The sequence below is a fragment of the Podarcis cretensis genome (genome assembly GCF_951804945.1).
Source record: "Podarcis cretensis genome assembly, chromosome: 10".
Taxonomy (NCBI): Eukaryota; Metazoa; Chordata; class Lepidosauria; order Squamata; family Lacertidae; genus Podarcis; species Podarcis cretensis.
The window spans coordinates 65,136,173-65,155,588 of record NC_137179.1 but is presented as its reverse complement, the minus strand read 5'-3'; the positions used below and the strand labels follow the sequence as shown (position 1 = coordinate 65,155,588).

At 44.1% G+C, this 19,416-nt stretch overlaps 1 protein-coding gene across 9 annotated transcripts in view; it reads left to right on the top strand.

The window, feature by feature from the left end:
* TAFA5 (TAFA chemokine like family member 5) overlaps positions 1–19,416 on the top strand; it is a 339,258-nt gene that overhangs the window by 294,571 nt on the left and 25,271 nt on the right. For 5 of the 9 annotated variants that reach the window (XM_079994429.1, XM_079994426.1, XM_079994427.1 and 2 more), the window contains one exon: positions 17,568–17,614. The exons of the other annotated variants lie outside the window; for them this stretch is intronic. In XM_079994429.1, coding sequence (XP_079850555.1) covers positions 17,568–17,614 — 47 coding nt within the window. The remainder of the gene's footprint in view (positions 1–17,567; positions 17,615–19,416) is intronic. 9 annotated transcript variants of the gene reach the window in all.

Genomic DNA, 19,416 nt, shown 5'->3' with positions numbered 1-19,416 from the left:
AGCGGGATATCAAATCCAAACTCTTCTTCTTAAAGGGTCTTCAGATATCTTGTAAACAGTCTGTGTGGTTAGAGGTGCCAGGGATTGAAGGCGCATGCATATATTTCTATGAGACACCTTCCAGAATATAATTGTCAGCTCAAAGTCAAAGAAAAGAAGAGAGGTGAAAAACCAATGAGGCATTATATGGCAGTAGCCTCACATTTTTTAAAGATAGCAGGGTCCCTACAAACAGACCAGTAAGTGGTGTTTCGTGGACTGGAGTCATATAGGCATCAGCAAATATATATGATGAGAAGGCAGTCTGATTATTTTAGAAATACGGGCTGCATTATATCAACCCTTAATAAGTCATGTTTTGAAACATTTTAGGGATTGCCTAGCTATGTATGGAAACAGAATGGTTTTCTTTTCTTTGGGTTATGCCTGACTGACTGACTTAAATACTGAACCAGCTGCATGTGAACATGAGTAATTCTAAAGCTTGCAGCAGAGGGATGTAAAGTGAAAAACACGTGTCAGCTCTTCTTGCAAAATCTGTAAATTATAGCAATAATAAAATGATTTCTTAAGCATATTTTCCAGCTTAGTATTCACCACTGTTTTATTTGATGTGGCACTTCAAAATGCTCTTTCATTTCTGGATTAAAATAATAGGATAACAGCAGCTTTTGGCTACCTGACAAAATTTTAAATGTGCAACAGCCCGATTGATTGGTGCACTTGCCCCCATCTTTAATTCCAGGAAGAGTCAAGTCTTCCTTTTTCTTATGTTACAAGGATTTCCCCAACTCAGCTAAATATAGTTAAGAGTATTCTGTTTGCTACTCTGAAGTAGTTGTAGCTCTGGTGCTGGTAATGTCAGTTTATTTAAATCAGTCTGCTCTCAAGAGTTGTATAACTGGGAGCCTAAAAGGTAAAGGTAAAGGTACCCCTGCCCGTACGGGCCAGTCTTGACAGACTCTGGGGTTGTGCGCCCATCTCACTTAAGAGGCCAGGGGCCAGCGCTGTCCGGAGACACTTCCGGGTCACGTGGCCAGCGTGACATCGCTGCTCTGGCCAGAGCCAGAGCCAGAGCCAGAGCCGCACACGGAAACGCCGTTTACCTTCCTGCTGGCAAGCGGTCCCTATTTATCTACTTGCACCCGGAGGTGCTTTCGAACTGCTAGGTTGGCAGGTGCTGGGACCGAGCAGCGGGAGCGCACCCCGCCGCAGGGATTCGAACCGCCGACCTTTCGATCAGCAAGCCCTAGGCGCTGAGGCTTTAACCCACAGCGCCACCTGCGTCCCCTAACTGGGAGCCTAGGGACCCTTTAATACTGCAGTACCAGTGAAGTACCAGTACTGGCTGGTACTACAACATCCCTGGGATCCACATAAGCAGGTCTGAACTTTGCTTTGCAGTGGAGGAGTGGGGTGGGGGGAGTCAAATAGTGTCTTGTGGTCATGCATTAAATGTCCTCATTTGTTAATACTTTTTTTCCTGAACATATGTAATATCTGCATTCATCAAGCAGAGCAGAGAGAACAAAAAAATTCAGGAGTGAAGTCCTTTCCCCCAAAAAAAGCATAAACTACAATTAACAATGACAGCATGTAATAATTCATTATATGTCTTTAGCAAGAAAATAATATCTTTAGCAAGAAAATGAGAAGGGAGAATAGAATGAAGTCATTTCAGAAAATAAACTGTGAACAAAAGCCAAGCTGTCCAAGCCTTGAAAACAAAAACAAAGAACAGTCTTTGAAATTCTATGGTGCAAGACCTCTGCAAGCTATTTCAGATTTTAGATCCAATGTTCCGCATGATCTTCTGCAATCTGAATATTTTATTAAGTGTGATCACCTTTGACACAAAAATCCACTTTGATCCTTCCAAACATTCACTTAGCTACTGACAGAAAGCTTTTTGAATATTAACTTGGTTGTAGACCATTTGTTCAGCACTGATAGCGGCAGTAGAACATCTTAAAACTGATCTATAGCTGGGGCCCAAGGATATAATTGCTGGTGTAGAAGTGGTGTAGGACCTCGATGAACCATCACTGGATTCGATAGCTGATCTACACATTTCAGTTACATTTAATTAACAAGCTACCAATTCCTGTAGCTCATAGTGTTGCACCTCTCAGTGCTGTCTCCTTCCAACATTCAGAATTGCCAACAGAGAATACTTGCAATACCAATATGCATTTTCTCTTCTCTTCCTATTGGTTCAAATGGTCCAGGAACCCATACAGGATATCAGTCTCTGACAATCTTTGAAAATTCCAGTATGCAGAAGCACAGTCCTAGAGAGAAAATGTGAGTGGGCATAATTATTTCCTAACCTTTATTAGGTTATTCTATTTAAGCCCTGCAGTTCAAGGTTTCAAGTAAGTGCCCTACAAAATAATAACCCACATTCTCAAAGCAACACAACTATTGGCACAAGGTGACTCCATACGTTTTGTAAGATTACTCTTAAATGGAAATTAATTTACTAAGTAGAAACTCTTAGGAAGGTTAGTTGAAGGAAAAGCGATTAAAAACAGAGAAATGTGTCAACATGGTGCAAAAAAAAAAATGAAGATCCTTTTCTCTGAACATGAATGACTTTACAAATCTGAGAAATGTTCTTACTCCAATTACCGGTATATATTTTAAAAATTGTAATGAATGTATGGAGATTATTGCCCTGTTAAACCATGGCTAAGTGTTTACAGGGATGAACTAAAGCAAGCCTTGTCCTTACATGCCCCCCTCCAACTGCTGCCCCTTCTCAGCAAGAAGCATCTAGTTTTGAATGCCAAACTTTCCCAAACCATAAAGGTAAAGGTAAAGGGACCCCTGACCATTAGGTCCAGTCCTGACCGACTCTGGGGTTGCAGCGCTCATTTTGCTTTATTGGTCGAGGAAGCCGGCGTTTGTCCGCAGACAGCTTCCAGGTCATGTGGCCAGCATGACTCTGGCGAACCAGAGCAGCGCACAGAAATGCCGTTTACCTTCCTGCCGGAGCGGTACCTATTTATCTACTTGCACTTTGACGTGCTTTCGAACTGCTAGGTTGGCAGGAGCTGGGACCGAGCAACGGGAGCTCACCCCGTCGTGGGGATTCAAACCACCGACCTTCTGATCGGCAAGTCCTAGGCTCTGTGGTTTAACCCACAGTGCCACCCACATCCCTTTACCAAACCATAATTTGTATCAAATAGGTTAGTGGAAACAAACTTGCTTCAAACCATGGCTATGAGCAGAAAGCTTGTTTTTGCTAACCATGGTTAAGACTGACAGTAGTTTAGGGTTTGGGCCTGATGCTAAACAGTGGTAAATGTAAAACAAATGTGAAAGCTTCTGATCTGCTCTGACTACACAAGAAAAAGTGAGAGGTTGGGAAGAGTCAGGGAGGAAAGCCAGAGGCAACCATTTTTCCAGAACAGGTTTATTCACCTTTAGGCCTTTTCTGTACATCCTTGTTTATCCTGCTTCAAGTTGTCCATGATTTGAAATTTCTGCTTCTTTCCCAAAAAGTTTGTGCATATTGGTGCAATTAAATTTTTAATGTAACTCAACTGCATTACATTAGGTTTGTTTGTGGCACAAACTCTCCCGTAGACAATTAAAACAATATAGATAGTTGCTGCATTTGCAGAGTATAGACAAAAGCTCTTTTCTATCCTCTGCAGTTACACAGCTAGCAGAGGGAATTTATTTAGCTAACCAAGCGCAGCTCCAGAGCTGTGCTGACATAGGGATCTATGCAGGTGCAAAAACAAGAGGATAAATATATATAAGCAACAATAATGTCCAGCATCATTAGAAACAGACTCCAATGAAAACTAAATGCTTGCCAAATGGAAAAACAAATGCATTTTAAAGCATCTGATAAATTATTGCAGGCAGGGAGGAAAATAAAACTATTAAAATGTAATTCGGAATGTAATTAAAATGTACATTGTTGCAGACTACCAGTGCTAAATTGAGTAATTTAACTAAGGAAGCAAGTAAAGATGATGGATTTTTTGTGGCATTCTCCCTTCAGTCTAAACATTAAGAAGTTCTTCTCTCAGTTGCATTGATGTAATATGGAATACATATATTTAGCTAGCATTCCACAGGCAAAAAGCAACAATACCATGAAGCCAACCCACACCATATTAATTGGTTTAAGATGCCTCATTATTTTCACATAAAGTATATTTTGGCATGCTTTTAGAAAACAATCTAGGGTAATCTCTTTACATCTCACTCTGAAAAGCTGGTGGTTGCTAGAGCAATTTCTCCAATAATATTAATATAGAGAACAGGGCCTCTCAGCCATATTAACTCTTGCAATGTCAGGGGAAATACTCTCTTTAACACCTTGTCATTACTCTTGCCATTACTCTGACCTCAAGAGTGTGACCCATTTGATTCAGTGGCCCACTTCAGGCAATGATAACTCATTTTTTAAAAGCCAAGAGGAGGTAAGGTAAAGGTAAAGGACCCCATGGCAGTTATGTCCAGTCGAAATCGACTATGGGGTTGTGGCACTCATCTCGCTTCAGGCTGAGGGAGCCGACATTTGTCCTTCGGACAACTTCCGGGTTGTGTGGCCAGCATGACTAAACTGCTTCTGGTGCAACAGGACACCGTGACAAGTGCCAGAGTGCATGGAAACACCGTTTACCTTCCTGGCACAGTGGTACATATTTATCTACTTGCGCTGGTGTGCTTTTGAACTGCTAGGTTGGCAGAAGCTGGGACAGAGCAATGGGAGCTCACCCCATCATTCAGACTCAAACTGCTGACCTTCCGATCGGCAAGCCCAAGAGGCTCGGTGATTTAAACCACAGCGCCACCTGCTCTTATCCTTTTGCTCCTCCCTCCACAGCCTAATTAACTCTAGTTTCTTCTTTCATCAGAAAGACTAGTTCCAAAGCTGGTAACAATGGTTTTCTGGTAAGACTTTGGTTTGTTAGGGACGTCATGATTTAATCATGGCTCATGTGAACAGAGCTATATCCTGTTCCTTTGCTCTGACAAAATGATCATTCGTACATTGGCTCGTTGAGATATTATAATCTAAAGCGAGCCACAGAGAGCCATTGCAAAGGTAAATGAATGTGTACGTGAAACCACCATAAATTGATCACCACAGCGCATTTCCATCAGCAGTCCATTAAATCATAACTACATTTACAAGACCGTTCGTGGTTATTTTTAAAACATTTGCTCATTATGAACATCAAGGATACTTTAAAAATATAGCAATAACTATCTTTGAAGTCATGTTCATTCAGGGAGTGAGAAAGTATTTTGGCAGGGTTCCCAGAGCACTGCAGAGTTAGTTGGTGTGTAAGACATTGTCCCATGGGGAGAAATTGTAAGGCTGAATCACTGTGTTTTAATTCTTAGCAATTGTTCTTGCATGGTCAAGGGGACACATGGCAGTAGTCCTCCTATTTATTACTTACTGCTATAGCCATTGGCAGTGAGCCCATTTCCATTAGTCATCAATACTCAATGCTTTTAAGCTGTTATTTTAAGTCGAGTACCATCTTAACCAAACAATGAGTCTATACCAAGCCTCAACTGTAAATGGACTTAGCCAAAGTGGATGGTCACTGACTTGCTCAAAGAGATCTTTGAACAATTTAACGCCATGTCATTAAACTATGGACAAAACAAAATAAAAAAATTCCTTCCAGTAGCACCTTAAAGACCAACTAAGTTAGTTCTTGGTATGAGCTTTCGTGTGCATGCACACTTCTTCAGATACACTGAAACAGAAGTCACCAGACCCTTCTATATAGTGAGAAGGTGGGGAGGGGTATTACTCAGAAGGGTGGTGGGATTGGGTGATTGGCAGATAGCTGTGATGAGCCTGTTGACGACTCTTAATGACTGCAATAGGTCTTACAGGAAAAAGCAAGGGGTGAGAAGGTGAAAAATGGCTTTGTCATGTATAATGAGATAAGAATCCAATGTCTTTGTTCAGACCAGGTCTCTCCATGGTTTTAAGTTTGGTGATAAGTTGCAATTCAGCAGCTTCTCTTTCCAGTCTATTTCTGAAATTCCTTTGTAATAGAACAGCTACTTTGAGATCTTGTATAGAATGTCCTGGGAGATTGAAGTGTTCTCCTACTGGTTTCTCGGTCTTGTTGTTCCTGATGTCGGATTTATGTCCGTTTATTCACATTAAACTATGGAATTTGCAATCACATTAAACTATGGAATTTGCAATCACAAGGTGATGTGATGGCATTTAAAGATAACTTTTAAAAGGGGGTATTAAAGTAATCAGTGAAAGATACATCTATCAACGGCTGCTAGTCATGGTAGCTATATACTACCTCTGGGAAAGAAGAGTTGGAGAGGGCTAGTACCCTTCTTGGCTTCCTTAGATACAGCTTGGTTAGCCACTCTTGGAGGATGGATGGCGGCTAATGGATTGAGGTTGAATCCTGACAAGACAGAAGTACTGGGGGGACAGGGGGTGGGCGGGTGTGGAGGATTCCCTGGTCCTGAATGGGGTAACTCTGCTCCTGAAGGAGCAGGTGCGAAGCCTGGGAGTCATTTTGGACTCACAGCTGTCCATGGAGGGGCAGGTCAATTCTGTGTCCAGGGCAGCTGTTTACCAGCTCCATCTGGTACTCAGGCTGAGACCCTACCTGCCCACAGGCTGTCTCGCCAGAGTGCTGCATGCTCTCGTTATCTCCCTCTTGGACTATTGCAATGCGCTCTATGTGGGGCTACCTTAAAAGGTGACCCAGAAACTACAACTAATCCAGAATGCGGCAGCTAGACTGGTGACTGGGAGCGGCCACCGAGACAACATAACACCGGTCTTGAAAGACCTACATTGACTCCCAGTATGTTTCCAAGCACAATTCAAAGTGTTGGTGCTGAGCTTTAAAGCCCTCAACGGCCTCGGTCCAGTATACCTGAAGGAGCGTCTCCACCCCCATTGTTCAACCCAGACACTGAGGTCCAGCTCCGAGGGCCTTCTGGTGATTCCCTCACTGCGAAAAGTGAGGTTACAGGGAACCAGGCAGAGGGCCTTCTTGGTAGTGGTGCCCACCCTGTGGAACACCTTCCCATCAGATGTGAAGAAAATAAACAATTATCTGACTTTTAGAAGACATCTGAAGACAGCCCTGTTTAGGGAAGTTTTTAATGACTGATGTTTTAATGTATTTTTAACCTTCTGTTGGAAGCCGCCCAGAGTGGCTGGGGAAGCCCAGCCAGAAGGGCAGGGTATAAATAATAAATTATTATTATTATTATTATTATTATTATTATTATCCATGTGAGAAGGAGGGTGCTTGATGAAACAGGGTTTGGTGTCATCCAGAAAGCATGTGTTATGTCCAAGACAGGGAACTATTGTGACGACATAAAATACATTAAATACTGAAACATTTCTGATTAGCTAGGAACATATTTCTTATATAAGGCTCGATTATGAAACCCATTTCTTGATTTTGGAAAAGTAGCAGTTCTAGTCTGCTGTGCTGTGGATTTTATTAAAGTGTAAAGTGAAGAAGGGGAAAAAAAGAGAGCAATGCTTTCGACTGACTGTAACTCTCTCAGAAATCTTAAGTAGAAAGCAAAAAACAACAAATTCTCAAAACACTTCTGAAAAATAGGGAAGTGTCATAATATAATAAATTTGCTGCTATGTTTGGTTAAAACCTTCAGCAACACAAAAGCCCGTGTAGTTTTTTCTTCTTAAGACATCTTCTGAAATAGGTGAACAATATGTTATACTATATTTCCATCTAACAGAATATTGAGGTGGCTGAATCCTGATAGGTTAGGAAGGGCCAGTGAGAAATAAGAGGGGAGTAATTAGAAAGTTTGGATAATGACATGCAGAAGTACAAAACATTTTTTAAAACCCAGAAACCCAATTAGGACCGAACATTCTTAGCAGCACTCAGAAGCCATGAATTACTAAGTGTCAGCTGGAAAAGGAAATCAGAAATGGAGAAGCTTAAACTTTCCAGCTTGAACCCCTTAGAATTTATAGTATGCTGGAGAAAAGCATGGTTAGCTTGCTCTGAATCTGAACAGAGGCACTTTATTGGCATTTGATGGTGCACTGAGAAATTTTGGTGCATATTCCATTTATTCCAAATAGTGCAGGAACCATAACTGAACATGAGCCACAGCTGATAAAGGAAAACTCTACAGTTGTTCTTTCTTGACACATTTATTTCTGAAGAAAGATGGTACTGCCTTTTGCTGTTTTAGATGGCAGTAGGACATAGGACCAGACATATCGTTTAGTTTTAATTTTATTTCCAAATTTGATGAGAGCCCAACCAAGCAGTGTTTTCGAGCCTTAAAAAGAGTGGTGTTTTACCTGAAGCTCACACTGCATTACAGGTTACATTTTAGGGCACACAATGACACGGGTTTTGATATCTTTTGTGCCGCATCTCATGCGTCTTAGCAATTCAAATATAAAGGTGTGTCCGGTTTTGTTTACAGATACAATGAAGGCCCATTTGAGTGGAATGTGGGAATGTTCAGGGATGCAGGAGAGGATATATTGTCTGATAATATCATTATTCAACTTGTGTTAACAAGTTCCACAATATCAGCAGAGTAACATTCCCCTTTATTTTAAGTTTGCAACGGCTGCGTTTGCTCAGGCTCGCTAAAGCCTCTATAATAACTGTTCTGGTATTTTCCCTTTATTCCCTCATAAAATAGAAGAGACGACACAGTCTTTTACAAAAGTATAAAAAGAGTTTACTCACATTCTGTTCACAATCAGATCCCAGAAGGCAGACTTAGCTTAATGAAGTAACATACACTTCAAATCTATCTCTTAAGAAGACAGTCCCTTTGTCCTCTCTTGGCTGGAAGCCAACAGGGCATCTTTGGCTCAGTAGATATTGTTTCTTCGATGCATGTGGTGAAAGAGAGAGAGATGGCTGCCCTGCCCTGTGCTTTTGTCATTACCTGCACAGGTGAGGCCACACCCACACCCACCTCTAGTCACATGCAGAGAAAGTCTGTCCCAGGCCAGAAGGAAACAGGAAGTTTACCTGCTGGCTGGACAAACATCCCTCCCCATGTGTAAACATGTTCACTCTAGGAATGTTGTACTTGACTGCTCTTGTGTTTCACATTCCACATGGAAATCGTGCAGACAGAACATAATTTGTCTGTCAGACAGGGAAAGCGAGCTTTGTGCATGCTCTCAAGCTATCGGAGACATAGAATGGTTTTTGCAGTTGTTTGTGGACCTAAAAATAAAAGTAAAATTCCCAGTACCCATGCCCATTGATTCCCAGAGTGGGACAGCCATTTTGACATTGGAGAGCAATACACGACGTACCAGAACATTACCGTTATGTTTGGAGTTTGCAAAACAAATGTTTAACAATAAAATAGTTAATTTTGAATACATAGCTAGGTAAAGGTAAAGGGACCCCTGACCGTTAGGTCCAGTCGCGGACGACTCTGGGGTTGCGGTGCTCATCTCGCTTTATTGGCCGAGGGAGCCCAAGTACAGCTTCAGGGTCATGTGGCCAGCATGACTAAGCCGCTTCTGGCAAACCAGAGCAGCGCACAGAAACGCCGTTTACCTTCCCGCTGGAGTGGTACCTGTTTATCTACTTGCACTTGGATGTGCTTTCGAACTGCTTGGTTGGCAGGAGCAGGGACCAAGCAATGGGAGCTCACTCCGCCGTGGGGATTCGAACCGCCGACCTTCTGATCAACAAGTCCTAGGCTCTGTGGTTTAACCCACAGCGCCACCCGCGTCCTAATACATAGCTAGACTAGAGCAAATTGCTGATATCTTCACAAAGGCTTTGCCAACAGGTTTGCATCTTAAACATACACGGGAAATGCTAGATGTTTCTGCTACGCATCACTGACCAGCAGGGGGTTGCTGGTTTTTCTTTATCTTAAAGTGGTCAATAATGCTACTCAGAAACCAGGTTGGTTTCAGAGGTGTATGCTTGTAGTTTGACCTGCTTAGCTGCACATCCGTGTCTCTTGACTTTTTGCCTAATTAAAAGGGAAGTTACTTTCTGCACTGGGTGCGGGAAGGGATGTGATGGGATAATTGGTTAATTGAAACTATATTTAGTTTGATCAAATGTCTTGTAAGTTGCTGGTGAGGAGGAGTGTTGGCTTGCAGCGTTTAGTGGTTATGTTTTCAAAAATAAAACTTAAGAAAAGATATTGTGGACAGCTTTTTATTTTTACACTCCATTCACTACGCACACTCTGTGTTGATGAAGAAGTTCAACAGGGACACCAGATTACCTAATATGACTAATAAAACATTCACAAAGCCACTGTTGCTATATACTCTTCATTCACCCATTGCCTTCCTCTCTGTTTTCATCATCAAGCACAAGCACTTATTTCAGTCTTTCTCAACCTGTGGGTCCCCAGATGTTGTTGAACTACAACTCCCATCACCCCTAGCTAGCAAGGCCAGAGCTCAGGGATGATGAGAGTTGTAGTCTAACAACATCTGGGGACCCACAGGTTGAGAACCGCATTGCTACATATGTAGATGAGATTTTGCTTTTTATTTAGAAGTGTTTTCCTCTTCCATCAGGCCAATGAATATAGCTAGAAGGCAATGCCTTTGTGGTTTAATATACATATACTTTACTGCATCCTGTAGTGGTTTGGAGAATACTGCCATCAACTGTTTTTGTCATCATCTTACTGATAAAAGCAGCATTTATACCTAACTTTGAGCTATCGATTAAATTTAAACCAGACCAATTGAAACTGGATCACTCATAGATGTTAAAGACTCCCAAATCCTGCTGATGAAGGGATTGTGCATTTGCCATTTAACTTGCTCTGTCTTCTTTTGCCCTGAGGGAGGGAAAGTGGAGTTTTTAGAATTCTGCCTTGCTTGGAATAACAGGAAAGGAAAAGAAGTGAAAAGGGCACAGGCTCCATTTCCTCCAAGGCAACTGAGTGAATCAATAGCAATGGAGCTGAGTGTCCATTTCACTTACTTTTTTGCCTTTTCCTGCCATGCCAGGGTAGAGAAGAGGTAAACTAATGAGCTCTGGTAATCTAATGTGCTTCAGAATTTGGGTTGCGTGTTGAGTCCCACAATTGCCACCCCCCAAAAAATTCACACTTCACACATCAATTTTTGTTTGGGTTTTTGGCATAATTTTGGCCACAACTTTATTCAAATACAAAAAATGTGAGTGGTTGCTTAGGCATTGGTTATGACTATCTGTCCATGCCCTCAGGGACAGAGCTGGCATTCCGGACACCAACGGAAGCCAGAGTGGGAAACAAGTATTGGGTGAGAAATGAGGCTGGGAATCAGACCCACACTTCTCACCCTCATGTTCCGGTGGGGCTTGCACGGCCCAAGTCCAACGCCATGAACAAGGACGAAAAGAATGGCAAGCCCCTGGATTCCTTTAACGGAATTCCCTCCGCATCATTTGGAGGGGTAGGCACTTACCCCTCTAAGCACCACTTTAACCAATGCCTAACCGCCATAGAGCCCACAGCTCACCGCCAAACCACTCACAACCCCAACCAAGCCCTCAGCTTGGCCATCACTGCACCCAGCCAAACCTCATTCCCTGAGGCAGAAAGATGCACGCCATCGTCTCTATAAAGGGATGCAGACTGAAAAAGAATCCCTGGATGGGAAATCACATCTCCACCCAGCTCAAAAATCTTTTTTGCCACCGCAGAATTGATGCATTTTCTGGCCCTTTCTGTGGCGTCTGGGCAACGACTGCCCATCCAAATGTGACGTTGCAATAACTTAGACCAAAATATTTTTGCTGTCGGCACCCATGCCCGCAGCACCCCCAGGTCACCCAAAATCGCAGCACGAAGTGAAAGACAGTCCGTGGATACCAGGTCGTTCTCACCCAGCTGCACCACGATGGCCGTGGGCGGCCCTTCCAGGAGCAACTGCCTCTGGATCTGCGGCAGGAACTCCGACCAGCGCATTCCCCTTCTGGACAGCCACGACAGCTGTACATGTGGAGGGAAGCCAAGACCTGGACCCAATCCAGACTGCCGTGCTGCGACACCAGCCCAATGGATGATGCTGTGCCCCAGCAACCAGATGCGGACAGCCGCTAGACCTGAGGTAAACAAAACAAACAAAGTAAGGATCCAAAAATCATTAGCGGACATAACCTTGAAACGCATTCGACTTCCAGCGACGCAGGTCCTTTATTCTAGCAGCCGACAAGCCCCAGTGAGCAGCCGTCGTTGCAGCCCCAATCCTAAAAGAATGAGGGGCGAAACCATCGGTCGAGCCACCACAAGCCCGAATCGCCTTTCGCATCACATGCGCAAACTGGCGTCTTGTTAGGGGCAACCCATTTTCATGCCTAAGCAGAGGCCCATCGCCTGCTGCACGCACCGCTAAGTACTTGCTGACATCCTTTACAGGGCAAGGGCCTGCCTCCCCCGTAGCCGGGAGATGAATGAGGGCGCCCCTACCCTTCTGATCCGTCTTCGAATTCCTAACTGTGATTTTCAGCTCTACAGGGGATAACTGCACATCCCGGAGCAAAAGGCCCCTGGAACGACCATCTCTGTGATCTTCCAACACCAGCTCACCCACTCTCAACGCTCCGAAGAAGGCAATAGAAAAGGCAGCCGAGAAAAGGCGAGCCTCGTACCCCGACCAGCACACCACCCGTAGCTTTTTGCGCATCCTGCTCAATAAGTCAAAAGAAATGGGGTGCCGTGAAGCTGGCTGGGAAGGACGAAGCCTGCCCCAGCCTTCGAGGGCCTTGCGCACAATAAACTTCGCACAAGGGTCTTTATCGAAAACTGTTTTACAGAAAAATGTTATAGCAGCTGCTTGTATCTTAATAGTCTTAGCTGCACGCCCCAACTGAAATAAATGTGCCAAATAACCTAACACTTGTGAAGAGGTGGGAGGGACGCCTTTTAAATCGCTGGCTGCCTGTCCCATAAACGTCAAAAAATCGGTCCAAGCTCTTGTGTAAGATCTAAGGGTAGAAGGGGAAACAGATGCCGCTACTCCCTGCAAAACTAATTGCTGCCAAGGTTCCAGAGATGATCCGGGAAATATTCCGGACTTATCCACGCCTCTGGAACCAGGAGTCTGAACCGCTCCATCTGAAAACGGGACAGAGCATCAGCAATTTCATTAGACACCCTGGGAATAAAACGTGCAGAAAACACTATATTATAACGTAAACAATGCAACACGAAAGCCCGCAATAAGGCCGACACCCTGGGTGAGCGTGACGACAGCTTTGCCAGCACATTCACCACTGCCTGGTTATCGGTCCAGAAGCAGACACGACGGTTCCTGAATTCCTCGACCCACAAATGCACAGCCACTGCAATGGCAAAAAACTCGAGAAATGTTAGGTCCCGTGTAATCTCTCCTCCCTGCCACGCAGGCGGCCAAGGCTCGGCGCACCATCGCCCTTTCCAGTAAAGACCAAAACCCAGGGAACCTGCAGCATCCGATTGAACCTGGAAGTCATTGTGCAAGTTCAAAGTGTCTTGCCATAATGACACCCCATTGAATTCCTCCAGGAATTCCAACCATATGGAAAGATCGGCCCTCACCTCCCTAGAAAGGCGCACGCGATGATGTGGGGCCCTCAACCCCACAGTGAGACGAGCCAGGCGTGAACAGAAAGGGCGCCCGGGCGCCACCACCCTGCACGCAAAGTTCAGGTGCCCTAACAAAGACTGGATTTGTTTAAGAGAAACTTTCTTCAAAGGGAGCAATTCCTCTATAACTTTCTTCAAGGCTACTAGCTTGTCACTTGGTAAGCTAGAAGTCTGAGAAACCGTATCCAACAGGATACCTAAGTAAGTAAGCTGGGTTGATGGGCCCTCAGTCTTTTCCGCTGCAAGCGGAACCCCCAGCTCCTGAGTGAGGTCAGCAAAGGCTTGCAGCAACACCGAGCAGTCACCAGTGTCGTGAGCCGAGGCCAGTAAAAAATCATCCAAATAATGTGTGACCCCGCCCAACCCCGTTTTAAATTTGAGGGCCCACTCCAAAAAGGTGCTAAATGATTCAAAAGCAGCACACGCCACCGAACAGCCCATTGGCATGGCCTTGTCAAAGTAAAATTTGTCCTCGAACTGGAAACCCAGCAGCCAAAAATCATCTGGATGAATCGGGAGAAGGCGAAACGCCAACTCAATATCGCATTTCGCTAACAAGGCAGCATGGCCAAACCTCCTAATCATCTTAATCACCTGATCCAGGGATGCATACCTTACGGAGCAAAGCTCCGGAGGGATAACATCATTGACTGAGGTACCACTGGGGTGTGACAAATTATGAATTAAACGATATTCACCTGGAGCCTTCTTTGGCACGATACCCAATGGGGATACATGGAAATTATGAAAGGGAGGGGCACCAAAAGGACCAGCCATCCGATGCATGGCTAGCTCTTTTGCAATCTTCTTGCGAGCGACCTCAGGTAGCTCACGAACTGATTTTTGGTTAGAAGGATCCCGTGCCATGGGAGGCATGGCTACCGGAATCTGAAAACCAAGGGAAAAACCATCACTCAAGTAAACTGCAGCGTCCCTATTAGGATAGGACTGCAACCAAAATTGCAGGGCCGACAAGCGAACAGGGGTATAAGCCAAAGAGGTCAAAACCTCATTTTCCTGTTCCTGATGTGGAAGGGAGAGGGGTGTTTTGCTTGGGGGGTTGCTGGGAACCCCCCTTTCCTCCACGAAAGGGCCGCCGACTCACAAAACAAGAGGAAGCCGGATGAGAACCGTTGCATTTCTCACACATGTGGGAGTACTTACACCCTTGGCGCTGACAGGAACCCTTATTAAACTCCCAGCATGGTAGGCGACGGCTAGGCCTAAACGCCATAGTCCTTGGCTTCTGTTGCTCTGGCACCTTCTTATCGATGAGTGGAGCTACATAGGTGGTCCACACATCAAGATCCTTACGATCCCATCGAGCTGAGGGGATCCTGGCGGCGCGGCGCCTGAAGTTCTCATCGTATTTTATCGCAGCTTTTTCACCAGCTTTGGTGAAAGCAGAGCGAACAATAGATAAGTAAACAATCAAATGAAGAGATCTTCGTGGGTAAGCCGCCACCACCACGCCGGCAAAGACTTGGAAACAATCGAGCCAGTGTTCGAAAGTCCTGTCTGTAGAGGGGGCGCCCTGGCGTTTTTTAAACGAATTCCCCTTCTCCTGGTCCTCCGAAGGAGGGGCCAGTTTAAAAATGTCCACATAACGGCCATTCAATATCCTAGACCGCAGTTTTGTAGACAAGTGCAAACCTGGGATAATGTCTCTGGCAGAATTGGTAGAGACTTTAACGTCGGGTAGCAACACGCCATCCCTGCATTCTTGAACAGCCCCATACCTTGCCCGGTGTGTGTTGGCCCTATGATCCCAAGCCCACCGAGGCAGCCCTGATGCCGATTCTCCAAAACCCCAATAGAGTTCCCTTGAAGCACCAGACTCATCATCAGAACTGGAGGACAACGTACCAGTATACGAAGAAGATGATTCCCAGCTTGCCTCTAGGCACTGCCCATCTACCTGTCTGAGCTGAATGCCAACCAGCAACCCATGTCACCACAAGCCCATCAAATTAAGAGCAGTAGAATATTAAGGCAAAATTGGGCACGTAAAAAATGTACCCTAAAACTTCCTACAGCTCGCTCCACCAATGGCCACATAATGAAACCCTCATTCCCATCCTCTCAGAGTTGTGTGAGGCTTCCTCTTCATATATGCTATACCTGTAACATTTTAATAGAATGCACAGAGTAGTAAATCATCTATAGATACTCCATATTTGAAGAAAATGTTAGGGTAACCTCCAACAACAAATCTGAATTGTTGAAAGCTTACCCGGTGATTAAAATACAACCACGCTCAGCCAAATGATTGTGAAACATAGAAGCCACTTGTCTCCATCTATACACTTATGAGGAAACAAATTACTCCATATATTCTTGGTATGCAGATTATTATGAAATGTAAAGTTCAAATTACCCAGTGTCAGTAGTAATTACTATATATAAGATGCTCAGCTAACAATCATTTTAAACCAAAAGCGTCAGTTATAAAGTACCAGTATATTAAGACATGAAGATAACTAATAATCACACACACTGAGAGCCAGTGTGGTGTAGTGGTTAAGAGCGGTGGACTCGTAATCTGGTGAACCGGGTTCGCTTCCCTGTTCCTCCACATGCAGCTGCTGGGTGACCTTGGGCTAGTCACACTTCTCTGAAGTCTCTCAGTCCCACTCACCTCACAGAGTGTTTGTTGTGGGGGAGGAAGGGAAAGGAGATTGTTAGCTGCTTTGAGACTCCTTAAGGGGAGTGAAAGGCGGGATATCAAATCCAAACTCTTCTTCTTCTGCTTAATTGATATGATGTATCCTGAATGGTTTGTCACTTGCTGGGCAGATGTGAGCCGCAAAGGGGACTGGCCAATTAATGTTAGTAGATTCAGACTCTAAGTGATTGGTTCAAACTGTTATAATTTTCATGTCAATTTTAATTTCTTTTCTTCTCGTCAATTTGTTTTTATTGAAAGATTTTCATGGATAACAAAGGTGCACAGAACGTCTCTGTTTTCAATTCAGAGTGCTTTCTATAGGTCAGTTACATTCAGTGGGAGACACTGCTGTCATAGACATTATTACTATTATCTAAGCCATTGCGTCTCTCACAGGAGAGACACGTGGCTAGGGCACGCTGCAGGCCCCGCGGTGAGTGCCGCTGGCATTTTGTCACCTCCCTCAGTGGTGACACCCAGGGCAGACCACACCCACCACACACCCCTTGCTCTGCCCCTGGCTCCCCTCAATTACAGTCTTGCTTTTAAGTTCTTGTGTTTCCCACACTTCTCTCCGTAAGCGATTAGGGCAGCTCCCTGTTGAACTGCACAGAACTGTGGCTGTCTCCTCCAATGTTGACCAGAGCATCTCATTTGAAGTAGGACAAGGAGGGGAGGGGACTGTAAATGCTGTCACGCTGTGCAAACAGAAAGTAGAATTCCAGCCCACAAATTCCAACTGGATCATTCTCTTTTCTCCCTGAGCATATGTCAATACGCAGCACAACAGAGCAGGGAAAGCTAAATAAATAAGTGTGACATGAGGTTTTAGTACAATAACAGCAAGGGAGGAGGCAGGGCACTTCAATTAATAATGGAGCGCAGAGTTCCTGATAGAGCCGTTCTTTAATAATGTTTAAAAGAGGTACAAGGAGCCCTGGGAGAAGCTTTAGAGATAACTGCCCAGTAGTGCCCAGGGGGCACAGCTCCTCCTGCAGAATAAGTTCAAAAAGGAAATGGAAATTGCTTCCTTTGACGAGAATGGGTATCTTTTGAAGCAAGGTTTCAGCCGGCCCTGACGCAGGAATAAAGGTGGCCTGATACCCCACAATACTGAGAAAAGGAGCAGGCAAATTTCCGCTTTTCAGAGTTCTCAGGATAGGGGTTGTGCCTGTTGGCGATTTGATGGAGATTTAGGCTGCCACACTGAATCTTCTGTAAAAAGTTTGTTTGAACTAGATGGACGCTCAATGAAAATTAGCTGCTTCTTCCATACACTCGCAATGTTTCTCCTTTTTTCCAGCGTAACTATGATGACAAAAACTTCTCTGAATATAATTGCATTTGGAGGTAAGCAAAATCTAAAGAAAAGAAAACCAGTTCATGTTATATGTTAAAATGAACAACCCTGTAATGAAAAGAGAATTACAGTGGTACCTTGGTTTGCATATGTCTTGGTTTGCGTACGTTTTGGATTACAAACACGTTTAACCCAGAAGTGCCTGTCCCGGTTTGCAACCTTTTTTTGGATTACAACCCATTTTTTTTTTGATTACAAACAAACTTTTTTGGGAGGCCCCATTGGCGAAAGCGCACCTTGGGTTACAACCTGTTTTCGTTTACAAACGGACCTCTGGAATGGATTATGAGTGTAAACCAAGGTACCACTGTACTAAATTGTGGTGGGAAATCAAATCACAAGTAAATAGCAGTAGGAGGTTACATATTTTAAGCAGTATACCTGTTGACTGGTTCGTATCTTATAAGGAAGTGCAGTTTATAAATCTTTAAATAAATAACTACAGTGGGAACATATTTAAGCAGTTGTCATAATGGTTAGAGTGCCAGCCTGGGAGATCTAGGAGTTCAAACCTCACTTGGCCATGAAACTCACTGGGTGGCTGACGGCCAGTCATTTTCGCTTAGCCTAAACTATCTCACAGAAATAAATGGCAAGAGAGAGAGCCATGTACACTACCTTGTGCTTTTTGGAAGAAATGAGGGATAAAAGTACATTAAAACAAATAAATGTATCTTAACAGTAACTTTGCCAGAGTTCTAGTCTCAAAAATCTCAGGTTTATTTTTTTATCTTGCCTAGCCTAGAAGGGCTGGTTCCAGGTTGAGTTCTGGCTCAGCATTTTCTAAAGACAAGCAAAGGCCCAGCACCTGAACAGGATAAAGTTATACACATTCTCTCCAACTCTGAGCACAGTACTTACTATTTAAATTCCCCTCGCCACTATTGCTTGGATAAGTTCAAGTCATTGCAGCCTAAGAAAGTTGGAGAGCGCTGTCTGTCATCTGTTTCCTTGCCCATTTTCCATTGTGTCTAATAACATCTGAGGGGGATTTGTTGTTGTTGTTTAGTCGTTTAGTTGTGTCCGACTCTTCATGACCCCATGGACCAGAGCACGCCAGGCACTCCTGTCTTTCACTGCCTCCAGCAGTTTGGTCAAACTCATGCTGGTAGCTTCGAGAACAGTGTCCCACCATCTCATCCTCTGTTGTCCCCTTCTCCTTGGCCCTCCATCTTTCCCAACATCAGGGTCTTTTCCAGGGAGTCTTCTCTTCTCATGAGGTGGCCAAAGTATTGGAGCCTCAGCTTCACATTCTGTCCTTCCAGTGAGCACTCAGGGCTGATTTCCTTAAGAATGGAGAGGTTTGTTCTTCTTGCAGTCCATGTGACTCTCAAGAGACTCCTCCAGCACCATAATTCAAAAGCATCAATTTTTCGGTGATCAGCCTTCTTTATGGTCCAGCTCTCACTTCCATACATCAGCTGAATCTTTGAATGTTAAAAGAGAGAGTGATCCAGCCATTCTGACAAAAATGTGTTTGCAGACACATTTCTCTCTCTCTCTCTCTCTCTCTCTCTCTATCTATCTATCTATCTATCTCTCTGAGTGCGACTCATAGTTTGCACAGTTTTCCATTTCCTTTACCTGAGATGCTATGTTTGTTTTTCCATGGCAAACCATCCGTATTCAGAAGTTCAGAATATTGTTGGATTCAGTATATATTTGTGTGTCATTATGCAAGTGAGATTGGACATTGGTACTGACGCAGCTCCCCAGCTTGTAACCAAGATGGAATATTTCACATTTGACTGTATAAATGGAATTCCAATCATACCCTATATAGGTCATGTTC